The following is a 21,956-nucleotide window of genomic DNA, read 5'->3' on the forward strand; positions in this document are numbered from 1 at the left end:
TCATTGGATAGGGAGAGACTGAAGGTTGGAGGGAGAGTGGTAATGATAATGGAGGCCATCTGCCAAAGAAAATGGGATGGAACGGAGATGAGAGTCCATGTAGAGGAGTTTGTCTCCACAAAGATGAGGGCCACCTCTTCGTGAGAGGTGGGTGAAGGGGGAGTTAACGAGAAAAGACGGATCCGAAAGAACCCTCATGTGCACCCATCCGCTGGGGAAGGCACGTAAATGAACATCGTGCAAAGGAGATTGAGAAGGAGGAAAACCCCAACAGAACAGTGTCATGGAAAGACAGGAGCATGTTTGAAGAAGGAGGTCTTGTGCAGTAGTGTCAGATGCTGAAGAGGTCAAGAGCTCGGAGAGGCCATTGTGACTAGGGATAGAGATCCAGCAGATAAGGAAAGGTGGAAAGTTGTCACGGAAGAGGTGATCAAAGACTTAAGCTCTCAGAGGAGAGGTATCAAAGGCTCAAGTTGAAGGGTTGTTTGGGGATGATTCTGGGGTGCTTTCAAATGTGGAACTGGGGAGAAAAGGAAGCTCTGGAGGGATGTCCCTAAGGGTATTGGAGGTGGAATCACCATGGTGGTTGAAGTCTCCAGATTTAAAGGGAGGTGAAATTCAGAGGAATTCTGTGAACTGAATTCTTTGGGAAAGGAAAGAGAATGACCTGAGAGCTGGGAGGTAATAGCCATCAGGCGTGTTGAATGATTTTGAAAGGAATTACCTCCCCCTCACACCTCCTTGCTCCTTCCCGAGGCTCACTAGCTGTGTGTCTTTGTGAGGCCCATACTCTCTTTTCAGGAACTAACAGGCAGTACAGTGGGCACTCCAGTCATCATGTCAGGGTGCCGCTGGAAGCTGCTGTGTACTGAAACCAACAGGTATTAAATAGTCATTTTCACTAAATCCATATGCTATAGGGCTTTGTCAAACCCTGAGGCCAGGCTGTATGATGTCAATCCTTGCCATCTCTGGCTTCAAGATTGCCCAAGGCAACAATAGTAGCATGAAGATTCGAGTGACTCAATTCCCTTCTCTGCTTTACACTGGGATCACCCCTCCAGCCCATGATAGGGTGATCCAGATTGTCAAAACTGTTGTACTTCAGGGTGGGCCACAAAATTCCAGCAGGGCTAGAGCCAGATCAAAATGTAATTGGAAAATGTTTAACAAAATAAATAAAAATATACCGTAACAGTTAATGCTAATTTGTGGTTTTCTTAGTCATTCATGGAGCCCCTGAGATGTGTTTCTATTTGAGTTGGATGCCGCTATTCCAAGTGATGAGAGATGACCAGAAACCATAACATATGAAGATCAGTTTAAAAAACTTTTAACCTGGAGAAAAAAAAGAGAATATGGTTTGAGAAGACATGTTACTGGTCTTCAAAAATTGGAGTGACTATCACTTATAAAAGGAATTCTGAATGGTCCCATGGGGCCGAGTTAGGAGCAGTGAGTGGGTGGAAGGAGGTTGCAGAGAGGCAGCTTTTAGTATGATAAAAGGAAACAACTTTGTAAGAATTAGAGTTGTTGAAAAGTGGAATAGGTTAATTTAGGATAGGGCTTCTTAAACTTTTTTCACTTGTGACCTCTTCAGTGCTTCTTGAACTGTGGGAATTTCCTGTTAAAGGTATGGGTGGGACTAGATGCCCTTTGAAGCCTATTCCAGCAATTTTGTGACTTGTCTCAGTGAATTTCTCTGGAAGACCACGTCTAGAACTGCTGCAGAGAAGATGAAGGCAGGCATATTATGGCTATTACCACCAAAGAATCCTGGATCCAGGGACTCCACATGCCATCTGTACCAGCACAATCATTTTTCAGATGAGGAAAACTCACTCCTTCTAGAAGCCTTTCCTTTAAGCAAACTCTGAATTTCCTTCATTCCACAATCTTGTCAGTATGGCTATCAATAATTTTCTCCTGTTTGCTCCTGTTTTCTCTGTACAAGTCTTCTATATGTCTTTTTCAAGAGGTTAAAAACTTTTTGGAAGTGGAATTTTGTATGACTTCATGCAAGTTCCTCGACGTCTCCGGCACTTTGCTTCCTTATCTATAAAGTGAATGGATTGGATTATGATGGCCTCAAAAGCTCAAAAGTTGTAACCTTAAGAATCCTCAAAAGTCATCACAAATTTGCAACTCTCAGATGCATTTTCCAAAGACCAAGAAGAATAGGTCACCAGTCCCATCCTTTGATGTAAAAATAAATGTGAATGACAGTAAGAGAGAGAATACAAAGCTTACTCCCTTGAATAAATCTCTGAGGTCCCTTCTAGCTCTGAATACATGATACTCTGATATTAAGTCTCCTTGGTCTTTGAATTCCACTACACATTATTCAGCAGCTTATTAGGGGTGGTTAATATAGTTGAGTAACTAGTGGCAGTCACATCCATTCCCTAGCAGTATCCCAATATAGATAGCTTTTCCTGATGACCTTGTTGGTTTGGGCGTTTTGTCTCCTTTACTTGTTATAAGGAACAGTATTTTCTAGAGGGTATGGGGTGATGGAAAAAGTCCTTGACTGAGATTCTGGAGACCCAGATTGTTCCTCCAGCTTGTCTAGTAACCAACAGTATAGTATTAGTGCACCTCACTTCCCCTTTCAGGGCTCCATTTTGGCAGCAGTGAAACAAGGGGGTAAGAGTCAATGAGGTCCAAGTTTTCTTCTTCCAAATTTGGATTCTGTGACCCAGAAGTTAGAGCTTATGTGTCAAGTCTAACAAATATGACATTTTGGGGTGAGAAGATTGATTGAATTCGAGAAGAGAGAAAGCCTCATATCCTATGAAGAAATGAAGTCATTGGGGACTTTAAAGGAGAGCCAAAGTAGGAGCGCTGAGGGGTGGCTGCCAACAACACATGGGATTAGAGTGGGAAGAGACAGAAGAAAGAATTTGTGATAGAGTTGTGATATCCTATTTTGCAATTCAAATGAAATTTCTCTCTTAGTTACTGTAGAATCCATTTGGAATTTAGGGTATCTCTAAATCAAGCACATATACATTCTGTTGCTGTTTGTATTTGGTTAGTTTTGAAGAGTTTTACCTAAGTGGAAGAAGAACCCCATACTGCTCACATAGTACTCATACTGAACAAGTCATATACAATAGTTGTGTTTTAAAACTGATTGGGTTGTGACTTACACTGCGTGAATTTTGGTACATCAGCGTCGTAAGTATCATTATAAGTTTCTTCTTGTGTTGAGTTACATGAGGAGCTATTTTGGAAAAGAGAGTCTTTTTAAAATTTAGATGCGAAGAGGCATGATGTGGTCGAAAGACAACTGGATGGAGAATTGGGATGGAGACTCAGGTTCAAATCCTAGCTTTATTTTTTTATGTGTCCTAATCAGAGGTGTGACTATACCCATTAATTTACTCTGTGCTTCAGTTTCTTCATTGTAAAATGAAGTGGTTTGGGTCTAGACAATTTCTGAGGTTTCCTCTGTCCCTCAGATTCCATGAATCCCACTATTTGTTACAATTAATATGCACTTAGGACAGAGGAAGAAATATTCCCTGGTTGAAAAGAATGTTCATTCTGCTGATTGGGATGATGATAAATCTACTGATTTATGTTGAGAGGCATCGTGTCATGGTAGATACTGGTCTCAAACCCTGGAAGACCTGGCTGTGGTCTGTACCAGTTGTGTGACCCAGGGCAAGGCACTTAATCTCTTGGTCCTCCAGGCAATTGTCTAGCACAATTGAGAAAGGTCAGCCTTCTGTTGAAGAAGATTCCTCATCTATGATTTTCCTATATTAATGAAATCTCAGGCTCAGTCCCTATCCTATTATTTTAAGAAATTCTTTCATTTCAGCAGGACTTTGAGAAATAGAAATAGTTTAGCTGAAGGAATTTAATTCCACTAAAAACTTCAGATTATTTGTTATGTTCCCCAGTTTGGCCATATCTGTTTGTGTGTAATCAAAAGCAGTTTGAAGTATATGGCAAAGAAAAATAGTGTTCATCCAGGGAAAAACTGAAGTTCTGATATTGGCAGTGATATGCAGAAACTGAGTCTTTCACTTAACTTCATTGGTTGCTCTATTGTTTTGAAGAATTTGATTCTTGCTTGAAAACATTCAGGTTGCTTTATGATTCGTAGTTGACATCCTGGGGTTATTATAACACTTTTTTCTTTCCAGAATCTGTATATAAAGCATATTAAACATGAATCTCAGTATTCATGTAGAAATGTTATATCTTTAAAATTGGTGTGCATATTCTTCATTGTTTAAAAACCTTTTTTTGGTTTTGTTTTCAACCAGATACCAGAAGCATTGGGCTACGTTCGCCAAGCTCTTCAACTCCAAGGGGATGACGCCAACTCTTTGCATCTCCTTGCACTCTTATTGTCAGCTCAGAAACATTACCATGATGCTCTCAACATCATTGACATGGCCTTGAGTGAATATCCAGAAAACTTTATGTAAGTAGTCTGATTTTCTCTTCATTAACTCAGATAAAGGCCTTCGTTTTGTCCAGCCGAGATCTTCTCTAGTTTGGGACAGCTGCAGCTAGTGTCTGGTGTTCAAGTGATTTCTTTGCAGAGCGCATGGCCAGTGTGCAGACTGGATGGCGTGTGACCTACCCTGATTCTTTTTAGAGAGTTAGTAACAGAGCATAATTTCAAATGAAAACATCACGACCCTATTAAATACTATATATAGTATATTGTCTGCATGCTTACAGACCTACTAGAGAAATGAGGAAGGAACTTTGGGTCAAGAATAAAATCTAATATTACTACCAGCTCTGCAGTTAAAACACTGGACAACCTTGATCAAGCCACTTCCTATCTTTGTAACTCAGGCTTGTTCTCTGGGAAATGGAACTACGTAAAATGAATAAATTAATATTTGTAAAGTAGGCTGAGAATTTTCATCAAAAAAAGTACCAAATTTATGAATTCCCTTTACTACGAAGATAAACTGGATACCTAATCAATCATTAGTATAACTCCTCTAGGAGAATGACTTTACATGTATAAGTTAGAAACTGCTGAGAAGTACCTTCAGTCTTCTGGGCCATTTATCCAATTTTCACTCTCTATTAATGCCTTACTTACCAGAATGAAGCGAATGATCAGAAAGTGCTAAAATGCACTCAGTGGAGAACTAGCAAGAGGACTCAGAGATTCCTACTGGCCCTGTTTCTTTATGACTAACCAGTAAGGGCCCGTGGTTGTGGGGCGTGGGAGAGGAAAGTAGAGAGGTGGCATGAGAGGAATGCAATCTTAGCTTCTCTTCAGAACTAAGTATGTCTTCAAAGATTTAGAAGGGTCATCTTGTGCATTATCACCTCCCAGGATTTTTAGTCAGTATGATTTCAGCAGCTCTACTTAGAAAACAGGTTCCCAAATTTTCAATACAAGTTTTTTTTTCCATCTTCGAGAGGGAAAAGGCATCCTTGACTACTGGTTGCCAGATAATAATTTGAGGAAATTCTGACTTGGGCTATAGCACTAGCTCATATATTTATGTGGAGTGAGATGACAAGCTATTATTGTGCCTTTCATGTCTTGCTGGTCTTAGAATCTATTCCTTCCCTCACTGAGTTTATTTCTAGATTTTGTTCAAAGCAGTTTAGGATCTGAGAACCTTCAGCATCATTTCTTTCCCTTTTGATTTCTTTTCTTTTTAAAAACTCTCTTCTTTCCCATCAATAAATTACCACCTGCTGTATCCAAGTTCTCTCATAAATATTCATAAAGCTGCTTCTACCCTGCCCTTCGTTCCCTTTTAATTTTACTTTTTTAACTACAGTGTTACCTTACGGTATTGATAGCCTAGTGTGTCACCTGAGAGGAGGGTGATTGAATGGAAAGCCGTGCTATAAAACAAGCAGTAAACAATAACTCAAATATTATCCTGAAAATTGGTGACGACTCCAAGTGACAGCAGCTGACAGGCTTTTCAAGTGGCAGACCTAAAGAACAGCAGTGGAGATATTTGAGGAGTGCAAGGCTGTTATTTTAATGTTAAACAGCGAGCTTGAAAAGGCAAGGCATATGGTAGCAGGTTGGAAAGCAACAGAAGATTAGGTTGCTGTTTAAATATTTGTATTTCTTGATGTATAATGGGAAACTTATCTTCTGCGAATAAATAGTTCATTGAAAGTTTGGGTCAGACATGGTACCAGTCCTCCTGACTGTGAATTAAACCCATGATTTCTCATTTCTCTCAAACCTGAAGAAATCATTGTAGAATTAAAGAAAAAAAGCCCTCAGTCATACTAGCACCTAGCGGAGTGCTCAGCACACAGTAGGCTCACAGTAAATTTGTTGGATATTGTTGAGTATTTTTCCATTTTATGTTTGTATGCTCTGTGTCACTGCCTAGATTGAGAGTAGAGATTATGCATTATACTTATTTTGTACTTCCCATACTCCTTGGTTCAACATTCTGAGTATAGATAGTGACTTAGTAAATATTTGTTTAATTTTAGAGACAAAAGACTATCTAGAAAACATTAAGATCAGATGTCTGTGTTTAAAACTGGTATTGTTTGAGGTTCCTCAGTGGTCTTATAAAAGCAAGTGTTCTTTCTGGCAGCGAGGTGATCCCCCTTCTAGATTGCATTTTTTAAAATAGAAATGCCTTTGAATTTATCATCTGAGGACCTGGATTTGAATCCTGGTGATGATGGTCACTGTGTGACTGTATGACTTGTTCAAGTCAGCCTTTTTGTGCCTCAGTTGACTCATTTGTAAAATGAACCTCAGCTAGATTATCTCTAGGATAATTTCTGGCTTTAAATCCTTTGTTGCCATTCTTGACACATCACCACTACCAGCTGATATTGCTTTTTTGACCTCACTTAGCAGAGATCAGATGTGGAAATAACAGCTATAGCTATTCTGTCTTTCAGTTTATAGGTCTCAGGGTTGAAAGTGAATCTCTGGTACATCCTTCTTCCTCAAAGTAGGACTGAATGAGGATACTTATAAGTTTGTGAATATGGAATTAAGAAGATTTTCCCATAAGAAGATTGTAGGACCCAGGAGTTTTTTCTCAAGGGAAGTTGAGGAATAACGATTCCTCTTCAAGGAAATTTTAAAAATAAGCAATTGATTCTCGGGGGTGAGAATAGTTGCAGTTCCACCTGGAAAGAAGGGAATGAATTTGAAGCCTCTTGAGGTCTTTTTCTTAAAATCTTAAAATAATTGACTGAAAATATTATTTGTATGCTATAAATTTTCCCCTGAATGAGACTGCACATACCTACACTTTAATGTGTTGTTGGTGGAGCTGTGAGTGGGTCCAGCTGTTCTAGAGAGCAGTTTGCAACTATGCCCAAAAAGCTATTAAAGTGTGTAGACCAGCTGCACCACTACTACAGACATCAAAAAGAGAAAAGGACTAATATGTACAAATATGTTTATTGTAATTCTATGTGTATTTATAGTAGTGGTGAAAAGCTGGAAACTAAGGGAATGCTCATCAATTGGGGAATGGCTGAACAAATTATTGCATATAAATCTGACAGAAGACTATTGTGCTCTAAGAAATGATAGAAAGGTCAGTTTCTTTCATTTTTTCTTTAACATTTCAATTTATTATTTATTTATTTTGTGAATTCTTTTTTTTTTTAAACTTTAAGTTCCAGATCATTTTCTTCCCTCCTACCTCCTCCCTTCCCCACTGAGAGACAAGCAATATGATGTCAGTTTTACATGTGAAATCTACTTTATCCTCTGAATCTAAGATATAGGGGCAGTTTTCCTTGATATTTCCTTGAAATATAATATCTAGGTTCTTTCTTTGATCATGGCTTTCAGGTAGTCCAATAGTTCTTAAATTATCTCTCCTTGATCTCTTTTCCAGGTCAGTTGTTTTTACAATGAGATAGTTCACATTTTCTTCTATTTTTTCATTCTTTTGACTTTGTTTTATTGTTTCTTGATGTTTCATGGAGCCATTACCTTCTGCTTGCCCAATTCTAGTTCTAGTTCTAATTTTTGATGAATTATTTTCTTTAGTGATCTTTTGCACCTGTTTTTCCATTTGGCCTATTCTGCTTTTTAAAGTGTTCTTTCTTCAGTGGATTTTTGTGCCTCTTTTTACCATTTGGCCAGTTGTGTTTTTTAAGGTGTTATTTTCTTCAGTATTTTTTGTGCCTCTTTTACCAAGTTGCTAATTCTCTTTTCATAATTTTCTTGCATCACTCTCATTTTATTTTCCCAATTTTTCCTCTACCAGTCTTATTGCTTTGACTGTTCCTGGAATTCTTGTTGGGTTTGGGTCCAATTAGCATTTTTCTTTTAGGTTTTTTTTAGTAGCTGTTTTCACATTGTTGTCTTCTTCGGAGTTTATGTCTTGGTCTTCCCTGCTACCATTGTAGCTTTTATGGTCAAATTCTTTTTTTTTTGTTTGCTCATTTTTCTAGTCTATTTCTTGACTTTGAACTTTATGTAAAAGTTGGACTCTGCTTTCCTGGGGGTGGGTTGGCACTGTTCCAAGCTTTAGGATTTTTCATTCTTCTGTTTTCGAGCTAATTCTAGAGGTCTGAAAGTTTTTGGTGCTTCCAAGGTGGTGTGATCACTGTGCTCTGGTCTTTACCCAGGAAGTGCCCCTGGGATCCTGCAGCCCTTGCAGCCACAAGTGCTTATGCTCCTCTTTGCTTTGGAACTGCAACCAGGGCTCCTGCTTGCTTGTGACCAAACCACCAGCTTATCTTCTCCACCTAAGAACTGAGACCCAGAACTATGTAGGGCAAAAGAGTTGCAAATCAGCACCAGCTGTACCTAGTGCCGGGAAAGGGTCCCTTATAATCTCTTTTGACTAGTTGTCTGACCCCTGTCTCTGGGTTGAGAGCTCCTGAAGTTGCTGCTGCAGTTGCTGTGTGTGGGCTCGGGACAAGCTTCCACTCCGATTTTACAGACTTCTCTTGCTGACCTCTTAAGTTTGCTTAGGCTTGGGAAAATGTCTGACTGTGACTTTTTGTTTGTTTGTTTTGGGTTTTTTTTTTTTGTTCTGCTGCTCCAAAATTTGATTTGAAGTATTATTTCAAAGGTGTTTGGAGGGGAATGTTGGGAAAGTTCAGTTGGGTGGGTGTCCCTAATCTGCCATCTTGGTTCCCAACCCCTCAACGGGTCACTTTTCAAAAAGTCTGGGAGGCCTTGTTGGTACTGATGCGGAACGAAATGAAGAAAACCAGAAGAACAGTTTAAACAACAGCAGCGTTGTAAATGCAGACAACTTTGAAAGATTTCAAAATTCTGATCACTTCAATGACCAATCAAGGGGAATAATCATGAAATATGCTACCTACCTCTTGACAGAGGTGAGGGATTTATGTGCAAATTGAGGCATGTATTTTATGGACATGGCCAATACAGGAATTTGTTTTGCTTGACTATGCAGATTTTTTTTTTACAAGAATTTTGGTTTTTTTTGTTTTTTCAAGGGGAGGGAGTAGAGAATTGTGTGGGAGAGAAAACAGATCCCTGTTAAGTGAAAGAAAATAATATTGAATTGAAAAAAACAAAAGCACATATCTTTATAGTGAACATTCAGTATTCACCCTTGACAGACCACTAACTACATCTAATGTAATTGGACCAAAATACATGCTCTGTCTCCTTTAAAAAAATAACTTTGCATGTTTTCCCTTGATTGATACACCTTACTAAGTCATTTTCTCATTTGCCAAGAAGATGGAGTTAGGTGTCAGTGTGATGAATGGAACAGGCTTTTTTAGGAATTGTCTTTTTCTTGGGGACAATGAGGGAATATGTCATGATTCTTTGAAGGCCTGGAGGTTTTCTCAGAGTAACAATTTTTGTGGTCTCTTTCTTACTGCCATTCACATTTATTTTTAAATGAAGGGCTGGGATTGAGAATTGATGATCTGTTCCTTATACCCTTTGGAAAATACAACTGAGAGTTGCAAACCAGCATCAGCTTTTGAGAATTCATAGGTTCATGGATTTAGAGTTGAAAAGGATATCGGAGTTCACCTAATCAGAGAGTGATAGAATCTTGAGGGAGAAGGGACCCATAGGCCATCTAGTCAAACCTGTTGGTTTTACAGATGTAGACAGTGAAGCCCAGAGAAGTTAAATGACTTGCATAACATCATACAAGTAAATAGCAGAGCTGGAATTTAAACTCGTGTCGTTTGACTCCAAATCCAATGCTCTTTTGGAGCATTTGACTCCAAATCCAAGCATATTTTCTTGGTTTGTTGGGCTCTGTAGTTTAATGCATTGTAGCAAATTGGGCTATATTTTTCATTAAGAACACTTTATTGACTTGGCTCATTTTATTTACCATTTGGAAAGAATAATTTGTATGTATATATTTAAATTATACATATATATAAAACACACATGTAAATACTTATTTACATATGTTTGCATGTATTTCAGTGTATGCATCACATACATCAAGGATCCATGATTTCATTGGTTTGAATTCATCTTCCACCAGTATAGATTATGATCCTGCTAAACCAGGTGTTTTTTTTTTCAATTCAGTAAACATTTATTAAACTTCTACTAAATGCCAGGCACTGTGCTAAGGAGACAAATAAGAAAAAGAAAGAAAGTCCCTGTCCTCCAGGAGCTAACAGTATAATGGGAGAAGACAAGACCAAAAGAAAGCTGGAAAGGAGAAGGGTATGGGAAGGACACCACGAGGGTGTCTTGAACTCTACCATAGCTGCAGATGAAAAGAGGAGAGTGAACTGGAATGTCCAGATTCTGCCCTCTATAGAGGAAAGGGGAGAGGTTTGGTCCTCCATCCTTCTAGCCTCCATTCAGAGGGAAAGGTGTTGAGCATCCAAGGCTGAATTAACAGCATGGTGATGAAGTTTATAACTTTTTCTGCTTTGGCCCCTTTGGCAGTCTGGTGAAGCCTATGGACCCTGTTTGAGAGTAATGTTTTAAAATGCATACAATAAAATACTTAGAATTACAGAGGAAACCAATTATATTGAAATAAAGATGCAATTTTTTCCCCTATCCAAGTTCACAGACACACTAAAATCTATCTATAGGCCTCTTGGTATTCTGTGACCCCTAAATTAAGAACTTCTGCTCTAAGTCATTCTCTCAAGGTTGGCCCTTTGGTGATGAGCCTCTCCAAATTTAGGTAGTCTGATCTTTGGGTGACTAGCCCACTGTGCCTCTCCAGACCCCTACATAAAGCACTTGATGGAACCTGCTAGGTTTTATCTTCTTCTAAGAGCCTGTGGTCCATTGTATTCTATGTTAAAGTTTTAAGGGGGAGGTTGAGGAAATCTTCAATAAAGGCTGTGTGCCATATATATCATCAATTTAGTAGTATTCGTAAGAAGGGGTGAAATGTTATTAAAAGACAAACAATAATTATTTTTTATACTTCATGGAGGAGAAGAGAGCAAATAGAATATCCAACAATTATGTATACTTAAATATAACATTAATATATAAAAAGATATTTATTTTATGGCATATATCATTATCAACTCCAAATAGATTCATGACATAATATTAAAAAGTCACATGGAATAGAGGAGAATAGAAAGAAGTACCATTAATAGCTATCGCTAGGGGCAGAATTTTTAACTACGAGGATTGAAGTCATAGAAGAGAAAATGGTCTTTTTTGAATACACAGAATTGAAAAACTTTTGCACAAACAATGCAGCTAGAATCAAAAGAGTAGCAGTTAATAGGGGAAAATTCTTTGCAGCAAATAGCAAGAGCTATTCCTAAATAGATGATTGGTCAAAGGTCTTATGGATAATTTTCAAAAGAAATGAAAACTATCAGCAACTATATCATAAATGTGAGTCATCTTTCCATTTAGCTGCAACTTACTTATATCTTTTGGTTTCATTTATGACAGTGTCAATATTGATATGATTCAGTTTATTTAGTTGCATGTTGGACAAAGAGTCTCATGTTTACAATACCACTAGTTAAGTTCTTGTTTGTAAATAGTCTAAAAAACCTTTGTGACTGTTAGCACCCACTGTACTGTCTTCTTTTCCATCCTTCTGTTACTGTCACTGCAGGCTTGGGAGGCTAAGGGTCATTTTGTACTTTGTTTCATGGTTTGCCAGGGCCAAAGCTTTCATCATCACCACGTGGCAAGCCTCCCAATGATAAACCTTTTCATGATTAACCAGGCAGGCCCTCCTCAGGCTGACCTCATCTGTCACAAGGACCATGCTCTGTGGATTGAACTTGTTAGAAATTGCATTCCACTGGCATAACCTTTAAGAACCCTGGGTCACCTTCATGATACAATGAGTTTTTATAGCAGGACTTTTGTGGATGAATTGTCTTTATATAATACCTATTAATCTCTCTTTCTAAAATCTAATTTTTAATAAAGAGGAGAATCCTGGGATGATTTTATCTTCTTTTGTCAAAAATGACCAGTTGAGATATGGTGGGAAAAGGTTGCAACAGTACCACGTGGCCATACAACAGAATTTTCGTTACATAAGTCAGGAAACTGAGGCACAGAGAGGTGAACCAGAGGTAGTATGACTCCTGTGCAGTTTTATAGTATATATTCATAATCTGGCTCCAGGATTTAAGAATCTGGAGGACTTCCTGTATTCTTAACACCTTTATGCCCAAGAGCTCAAAGCAGATTTACATATGCAATAAATAGTATTTCTCTTTGTAACATGCTTTCTAAGTCGGTATTACAGAATTATATACTATTAGGAATGCAGTGCCCTATGCCCTAAATTAACAGATGAGGAAATTGAGTCATTGAAAGGAGAGTGACTTACTTAGGGTCACACGGTTAGTTTTTGATAAAACCAGAACTAGAACATGGATTTCCTGATTCTCAGTCCTGTGCTTTTTCTCACTTCACCATACTTTAATATTATCCTCCCTAGTTGTTGTTGTTGTTGTTTTTTAATTGAAACCCAATAAAGCAGTGGAATTTTATAGAAGTCAAAATAAGGTTTCCAGTAGATTTGCTCCTATTGATAAACATAAGCCTACATTCCTTTCCTCTTTATCATTACCTTTTTTAGTTTCCAAAGTTCCAGCATATTGCTTTAAAGCCTTATTAAAATGATAATGGTATATTCAAAATAATGTGTAATTTCAAGCTCCTGTGGTTTCTCAGCCAACTAGATGCTACTGTTCTTTAGTGAAAAATATTGAATAATCCAAATGCAGTTAAATCAAAGTCCATTTGTTCCAGGCTCTTGCATTTTGCAATAACAGGATTTTATTGTTTTCTTTAAAAAAAGAAAAGAAAAAACACAATAGGTAAACAAAAGAATTTAGCCCACATGTTATAGTATTATAGATTCAGAGAATGTTAGTTTGAAGAGAGTTTAGCATTCATCTCATCCAACTCGCTCATTTCATAGATGAGGAAATAGGCTCAGAGATGGAAAGTGACTTGTATAAAATCCAATGGATAGCAAGAGGAAGAGCCATCAGGATTCCAACCCAGGTCTTGGACTCTTTCTGTTTAGGCCATTATATAGAAACCATGGAATGTAATGGTAGAGAGATAAATTCTACCAATAACACTGGACTAAGTTATTGGGGGACGTTCTAAATCTCCAGTATCTGGAATTCTTTAGTAGGATAAACTTAGAAATACAGCTGCATAAAATGTCTTGTAAGTCTGTGATAGAAAGCTAGTTCTCTAAAATGATAAGAACTTTTCCCAAATGTACTTTACAAGAGTGGAGGGTGGAAAGAGGAGACAGGTGAGAAAGAGAGGATTAAGTGTAGTGGAGAGAATACTGTTCTTTGTGTCAGAGGTCAGGAGTATGAGACTCGGCTTCTTTATTTTCCTAGTTGTTTAGTCTTGACTATTCATTTTACACCTCTGAACAATTCCCTTGTGGGTCAAATGGGTTAATCTCTACATTGCCCAACACAGGGTGGTTGTGAAAATCACATCTGATAATATTCTTTGAAAGCTATGTGGTATACAAATGTGAAGAGGGTTTGAGTGTGTGTGTGTGTGTGTGTGTCCATGCTCCTACGTGTGCAACTTTAGATATTTAGGGTAGTTTTTGCTAATAAGAGCCATCCAATTCTTATTCTGAAAAGTCAAAAAGTATTTTTTTTCACTTCTTACCCCACTGAATTTAATTTTATCTTATTTATCTAATCTCTATTGTCAGATAAAATAGATTTAGTAAGATTCTAATAACAAAGTTGAGTATCAGCCTCTAGCAATTTATTAGTAATTGTTCTAATTTGTGAGTAAAGTTAGTCAGTGGGCGTTTCAGCAGAATTTGATCACAGAAATCCATTGCTGCATCTTGGGTTGGCAGGTGTAGGGTATTGGGATCGCTGAAATTTGAAGTTCAGTTAATTTTTTTAAGCTTTAGTTAGACATGTTCTTTATAATTTTAAGGAGCAAAAAAAATGAAAGATTTGAGTGCTGTTTAGAGAACAGAGAAACAATCTTGTAGAAATACAGCACAAATTAATACTTCAGTTATAAGCTGAGGGCTCAGGCTGCACTAGCGTTGCCCATAAAGTGCACTTACTTCACTCTGAGAAGAGTGAATACCCATCTGGAACTGAAAATGTCAGAATTTAGAAAACATTTGATCAGATAAAATCTTGGAATACTTGGTAGCAAGGCTGTCAGGCACTGAAAAGTTTCTAGATTGAAATGAATAGCAAAGCCTTCATTGTCCTTTGTATTACGTGCAGGTGAGCAATATATGCTGTAACCCCAATGATTATTAACTTTTTTTGGTGTTAGAAACCCCTTTCACAGTCTGGTAAAGCCCTGGACACCTTGTCAGAATATTTTAAAATGCAGTTCTAGTCAATAAACATTTATTAAGTTCCTACTATGTTCCTGGCCCCTTGCTAAGCACTGGGGATACAAATAATAAGAAAGACTGTCCCTGCCCTTAAGTAGCTTACAATCTAATGGGGGAAGACAGTACATAAAAGGAAGCCGAAAAGGAGAGGGAGAGCACCTGGGGATATCCAGGTTGAAGGCATGATGTTCTGGGGAGGTGGAACCAAGCAGAGCTACTGATGGAAAATGAAGTTGCCATAAAATAATACAGTTATCCCTTCCCCATTGCAATTTTCCCCATCACAGTTCTGAAATTAAATGGGAATGTTTTGAGAGTTTTGCAGAAGTCACAGACAACATGTGAAGGCCAGCAGACAACACAGAAAAAGTTTAGAAACTCCGAAATGCAAAAAAGATATGTGTAGTATTGTGTGAACTGGATAGACTGGGTTGTGGAGAGACTAGAAGCAAAGAGACTAATAAGGAAGTTATTGTAATAGTCTGAGAGATTAGTGTAGAGGCTCTGTACTAATGTGGCAGCGGTAGGTGTGGAGAAGAGAGATGGGAGAGATTGTTGGATACCATGGTGAGAGTGGGGAAGAAACAATCCAAAATGGGGTTTCTTGAAATGTTTTGTTCTTGCTAAATATGGCTCTTTGTTCCAAAAATACTGCTAGGAGGTTAGAGTATTCCGGATTATTGACAATTCCACTAAAAAGAAAACAAATGTAATTGACGTGGGATCTAACAATAATTCTTGCCTGTCATCAAAAAAGAGACAATATTAGAGTACTGAGAAAATATAGCCAAGATTTTTAAAAATTATAAACTAAAATTTTATTATAATTTAAAATTATTAAGTAGGAAATCATTCAGCAAACATTAACATTTCATACACGAAGAAAGCTAGAAAGGAAGCATTATATATGAATCCATGAATCTAGTACATAAATGTCATTTTTAAAGTATTTTAAATTTAACATGGTAAACTAACATTGTACTGCTTGTCCATGCCTGTTTTTGAACTTCCTTCTGCTCTCCTCCTCCTCCTCCTCCTCCTCCTCCTCTTCTTCCTCCTCCTCCTACTCCCTTTCCCCCCTCCCTTCTTCCTCCCCTTTTCTTCCCTCCCCTTCTCCTCCCTCCTCTTAATTTGTTTTTAATATTTTGTATTATGTTTATAGTTTTCCAGTTATTGAACCAACACTGAATTCCTGGTATAAATCCAACTTGGTTATTGTATAATCTTTTCAATATGTTGTTATTACTTCTTTGTCAATATTTTATTTATTATTTTTTGCACTGAGAGCTATTAGAGATATTGTTTTATAGTTTTCTTTCTTTGCTTCCCTCTCCTTGTTTTTGGGATCAGAACCATATTTATCTTATAGAAACAATTTGGTAGGATTTCTTCTTAACTTATTGTTTCAAAAATTATATAAACTTGGAGTTAATTGTTCTGTGAATGTTTAATAGAATTATGTTGTAAGTCCAATCAGGCCTAGGGGAGTGTCTTTCAGAATTCATTTATGGCTTGTTCGGTTTCTTTTTCTGAGGTAGAATTACTTAAGTTATCTATTTCTTCTTCAAATACTGTGGATATTTTATTTTTTATAAACATTTATCCATTTTATTGAAGTTATTTTTGTTGACAGTTGGTCAAAATTGCTTCTAATAATTTTGTTTCCTCTTTATTCTTCTTTCATTTTTCATATTGGCTCATTTGTTTTCCTCTTTTAAAAATCACATCAGCTAATGGCTTGTTTGTTTTACTAGAATTAAAAAAAATCAGCTCCTATTTCTACTTATCAATTTAATAGGTTTTTTGTTTTCAATCTGTTTCTTATTTTCCGAATTTTTTTTTCTGCTTAGCTGGAATTCTTTGTTGCTCTTCTAATTTTTTTAGCTGCATACTTACTTCATTCACCTGTGCTTTTTCTCTTGTTGATGAACGTGTTTAAAGATGTAAAATTTCCAATAAGGACTATTTTAACTGAATCTCAGAAGATGACACTTTATCTCATTGTGGTGATTGTCTTGGAAATTATCTTTTTTGGTGGAGGTCTAGTTTGTGAGTCACTACTTTCTTTAGATTAAATTTTTCTTTCCTGTTGCCTTCTTAACCTGCATCCTTGCTTCTTGTTCTCCTGGTTCTGTGTTCTCCACTCTGCATCAGTTGGCATCGCCTGTATTCATACTGCACAGAATTTTCTGAAATCATCTATTTAGTCATTTCTTATGGCACAGTAATAGTCTATTACATTCAATATAGATCAGTTTGTCCAGCCTTTTCTTAGTTGATGGATGTCCCTTTAAACCCTAATTAGTTTTCTATTCTAATAGCCACTCCTCTCCCTCCAATTTTCAGGATTAGGAAATTTGTTTTTATTGTGACTCTTTCCTTCTCAGTATTATCTTCCTCTGAATTGTCCCTTCCCATTCCCACTTTTTTCCCTGTTGCATTTAATATATTGTGTTTGTTTAATTGTCCTTTGTATTCTACAGCTAAGAGTGAAGATTCATTTAGTGCCCACTCCCCTTTCTTTCCTCCATGCTTGTATACCCTTCTCATACTACCCACTTTTGAGAAATAATTTCCATCCCCTTTTTCCTCTGATTTTTAAGAAAGTATATTTATTTTACTATCCCTTCTCTTTCTCCTCTTAAAACCCTCAAAAAAGAACAAATCCACACCTAGGTCCTCTCTTTTCCTTATTTAACTTAGTACTCTTTAAAGACATTTATTAAGGTTCTGAAGGACACTTGTTCTCTCCCTTTTAGAATGTTAGCATGACATTAACATGCAGCTCTTTCCAATTGCTCAAATAAATTTACCATTTTAAGTTTCTCCGGACTCTTGCGTTTGTATTTCAGAGTACCTGTTTAGCTCTGCTCTTTTCATCAGAACTTCTTCAAAGTCCTCTATTCAATTAATGGTCCATTTTTCTCCCCATGGTATAAGTAATTAGCTTTGCAGGATAAGTTATTCTTGACTGTAACCCTATCTCTTTTGCTTTTTCGAATATTGTGTTCCAAGATTGTGTCTCATTTGTATTACAAGTTGCCAGCCCTTGTGTGATCCTGATTGTGATTCTTTGAACTTCTTTTTGGATGCCTGCTCTATTTTTTCTTTGATATGGGAGCACTGAATTTTGGCTGTGACATTTCTGGGACTTTTTGGCATTTATTGCAGGTGGTGCTGGGTGGATTCTTTCTGTGTTCAGTTTGTTCTCTGATTCTCTTAGATTTACACATTTTCATTTATGATTTCATGAAATTATGTATCTGGGCATGTTTTTAAAATCATGGTTTGGGGCAGCTAGGTAGTACAGAGGATAGAGCACTGACCCTGGAGTCAGGAGGACCTGAGTTCAAATCCAGTTTCAGACATGTAACACTCACTAGCCGTGTCACTCTGGCTAAGTCACTTATCCTCGGTTGCCTTCAACTCCCCTTAAAAAAAGAGGTTAAAAAAACACCTATTTATTGATTTAAAAAAAAACAAACTTTAGGCGCAGTGGATAAAGCTCCAGTTCTGGAGTCAGGAGGACCTGAGTTCAGTCCAGCCTCCGACACTTGACACTTATTAGCTGTGTGATCCTGGGCAAATCACTTAACCCCGATTGCCTCACCAAAAAAACAAAACAAAAAACAAAAACAAAAAAACAAAATCTCTTTATTGATATCTTTTGTTTTTACATTGCCTAAATTTCATCCTGTATCTCTCCCTTTCTCAAAGAGTCACCCCTTATTACAAAGAATCAGTTTTTTTATATCACATTTCTTAGATTTTTTTGAACTTTTTAACTTCAACTTTTGGAGAAACTTATTTAATGTGCAATCAGAGTTTAGGTTTACTTAATTCACATTTGAAATTTAGCTCATGTACTTAGTATTACTACATTAGTCTGTGAAGTCGCTGTCTGGGAGTTAAACAATTACGTATTTCCAAATATGTTATATGGTACATTGGCACTTTTGTATTTACATACAGTTGTTTTTGCTTCATGATTTCTGTTGTGGGTTGGTTTTATTGTGTCTCGAAGCCTCTACTGGAGTGAATAAATGCTAATCACTGTTTATGTGTATCTTAGTTTTTCATTTTGATTTAATGTAAACCAGGCCAGATGTTTTAGAACAATCTCAAAATGTGTGAACAGAGCATGGCAGAGATGATGACAAGTATCACTTAGTGGTTTTTTTTTTTATTGTTTTAGAGGTTGACGAACATGCTGCAATTTTTGGAAATTGATAAGAGAATTATTGTTTCTTTTTTACTTGTTCATTTCCTGCTTTTCCCATCATTGCTATAAAGATGGCATATATAGATTTTTATGTCCAGTGTTTTTAAGCTTGTGTAAGATCTTTTTTTTTCCACATTCCATATAATATTTTTGATTTTTTAGTCAGTGAAATTTTATCTATCTGAATTCTTTTTCCCTGCCAGCATCTGTATTTCAAGCCATCTCTTCTTGCTTAACTTTCAGGTGTTGTTGCTAGCTTTTTCTTTAATTTTTGCACACTGAATTCTTCATTGTTCTCTCTGTCTGGCTTCCTTTAATTCAGCCCACACCTTTTCAACTGCATATCCTGAGTCAAGTGTTTGAAAGCTGTTATTTAATGTTAATTAGAAGTTCTTTTTCCAGAATGCATCAGTGCATAGAACATTCCTTCAAGCTGTGTACTTACAGGCTCTGGCTTTTTGTACTTTCTGTACATTTAAAAAAAATCTGAGATAATTGCCAATAAAGGTACATTATCTATATATTAAGGAAACCCTGTCCCCTCTGCCTCCTTACATCCCATACCCTCTTACTTTCCACATGGATTACAGTTCAATCTAACAGCCAGGAGATAATTTATTGACTAGTGATAAAATACATATAACATATAGAATTGTTCACGGTTTTCCTTAGGATTGCCCACAACATTTCAAACTCAGCTTTGTCTCTTGTTGAGTTGACCAGCATAGTTTCCAGGGTGGTCCTTTATTCCCTGCATTGCACTGAGAGATTTGGTGGCCCCTCTCAAAACGGGTTTATGATTGTTAATAATTTCTCTTATTACTTTCACTTCTTGCTTTGGCATATACACTCCCAGTAGTGAATGTGGTTACATGAAAGGTCAACCTGAAACATTTAGTGATTTGTCTTTTTTTGTTGTCTCCTTTTTTCTGTATGCCCATTCGCCTCATCCCTGAGTCTCATGTGAACTACCACACACCTACTATTACTCCAGCTTTTTATCATGAGTTTGGATCAGATGGATGTCAGAGGGAGAATATGTGGAAAAATAATCCCATTATAGGATATTTTAGAAAATCCATGTTTCTTGAAACTCTGAACAGCTTCACCCTGAAAGTCTACCATTCTTCATAGGCTAAAGCATAATACTTCTCCAGGGATTCCTATTTCCCTTTTTATTTTATTTTTTTAATTTTACTTAATCTTCTATACTGTATTCATTGTGATGCCCTGTCATGGTACCCATACCTTACAAATTAGTGATGACATACACTAAAATGTGCTGATTTAATTGTCGTAGTCTATATAAAGTCATTTGAAGGGTCATATAATCTAGAAGTACCTAGCCATTTGTTGGGTTTCCTTTGAGCCATTTGAGTTGTAGAATCTTAGATTTAGAGCTGCTAAAGAATTTAGACACCATAACAGTATAACCATTTCATTTTATAGGTGAGGGAACTAAAGTTAAATTACAGATTTGCATAGGATCACGTAGCTAATAAGTGGTGATACTCAGATTTGAACTTAAGTCCTCTGACTCCAAATCCAGCATTCTTTCCACTGAACCACATTGCAACTAGACTGGCTTGAACCTATTCTTGATCCAGTACTAGTAGCAAGATTTGCCTTAATTGTTATTACACTAAGAGGAATATCTTCTCTTTTTAAGGACCTACCCCTACCAAGGAGATTCAGTAAGTTGCTCTGGTTCTCATTCCAGTGCCTTTCTCAATTCAGTAATACAAGAAATATTTATTGAGTGCTCCTATGAGCAGAACACTTTATTTGACATTGTAGAGGCATACCAAAGAATAAAACACAATCCTTATCTTTATGGAGTTTATATGAAACTCTTCATATCTTTATATGAAAATTATAGCTTCATGGTTAAGAAATTTTTATTTGTATATAACTTAAATCCTTCATGTTAAAGGTTAGAACCCTATTTCCTTTCTCTCTGTCCTCAGTGGAGAAATCAGTCATCAATATTGATTAAATACTCACTATATACAGGCCACATTGGTACAATAGAGTCCTTCAAAGTAAATCAAGTATTAGAAGGGATCTCATGTAGAAGAAGACTTGCTCTTGGTCTCGGAGGGCAGAGGTAGGAACAGTATATTGAAGACAGATTTCAGATCAATATAATGAAAAAGATCCTAACAGTCAGAGTTATAAAAAATTGAAAATGGAAAACCTTAAGAGGTAATGAGTTTACTGTCATTGGAGGTTTTCACGCAGAAATTAGATGACCACTATTGGAGACATTGTGGAAAGGATTCCCTTTCATTTACAAATTGGAGTAGATGACCTTTGTCTTGTTTTGATTCTGTGACATAAACATCGTGGCCCTAGCTCTCAAGGAGATTATAATCTTTTAACAATGAAGAAACCAAACGGGAAGCCCTTTTTATAAAGCACCATGAAGAGCACAAGTTAATGTGATATAAACTGAGTAGAGGAGGAAATAAATCTTCCCAGAAAAGGTTATTTTTTTAACTGAATTTAGAAGGAAATGAAGGCCATGCGTTAGTGAAGATGAAAGTAGAAGGAGTAGTGCATATTCAGTCTTAATTGTCTTTGTGTCTCCTCAGTAGCCTGCTGATTTTGCATGTATCATATTGCTTTGATCCTAGAAGGGTCTTAGTAAATGGAGGTTGAATGAGTGAATGGAAGTGAAAAAAGAAGGGGAATAGTTGGCTAGAAGAAAATTGGCAGGACAAAAATATGTGGCAGCAAAGAATTGGAAATTGAGAGTATGCCCATCAATTGGGGAATGGCTGAATAAGTTGTGGTATATGAATGTAATGGAATGCTATTGTGCTATAAGAAACGATGAGCCAGTGGACTTCAGAAAAACCTGGAAAGACTTGTATGTACTGGTGCTGAGTGAAGTGAGCAGAACCAGGAGAACGTTGTACACGGTAACAGCCACATTGTGCAATGACTGATTTGATAGACTT

General features: G+C 37.0%; 1 protein-coding gene across 4 annotated transcripts in view; it reads left to right on the top strand.

Moving 5' to 3' along the window:
- Positions 1-21,956, top strand: part of TTC7B (tetratricopeptide repeat domain 7B) — a 313,914-nt gene that overhangs the window by 177,770 nt on the left and 114,188 nt on the right. For all 4 annotated transcript variants that reach the window (XM_027844965.1, XM_027844966.1, XM_027844967.1 and 1 more), the window contains one exon: positions 4,281-4,441. In XM_027844965.1, coding sequence (XP_027700766.1) covers positions 4,281-4,441 — 161 coding nt within the window. The remainder of the gene's footprint in view (positions 1-4,280; positions 4,442-21,956) is intronic.

This window comes from Vombatus ursinus, unplaced genomic scaffold (assembly GCF_900497805.2).
Source record: "Vombatus ursinus unplaced genomic scaffold, bare-nosed wombat genome assembly UNPS02014945.1, whole genome shotgun sequence".
Classification (NCBI taxonomy): domain Eukaryota; kingdom Metazoa; phylum Chordata; class Mammalia; order Diprotodontia; family Vombatidae; genus Vombatus; species Vombatus ursinus.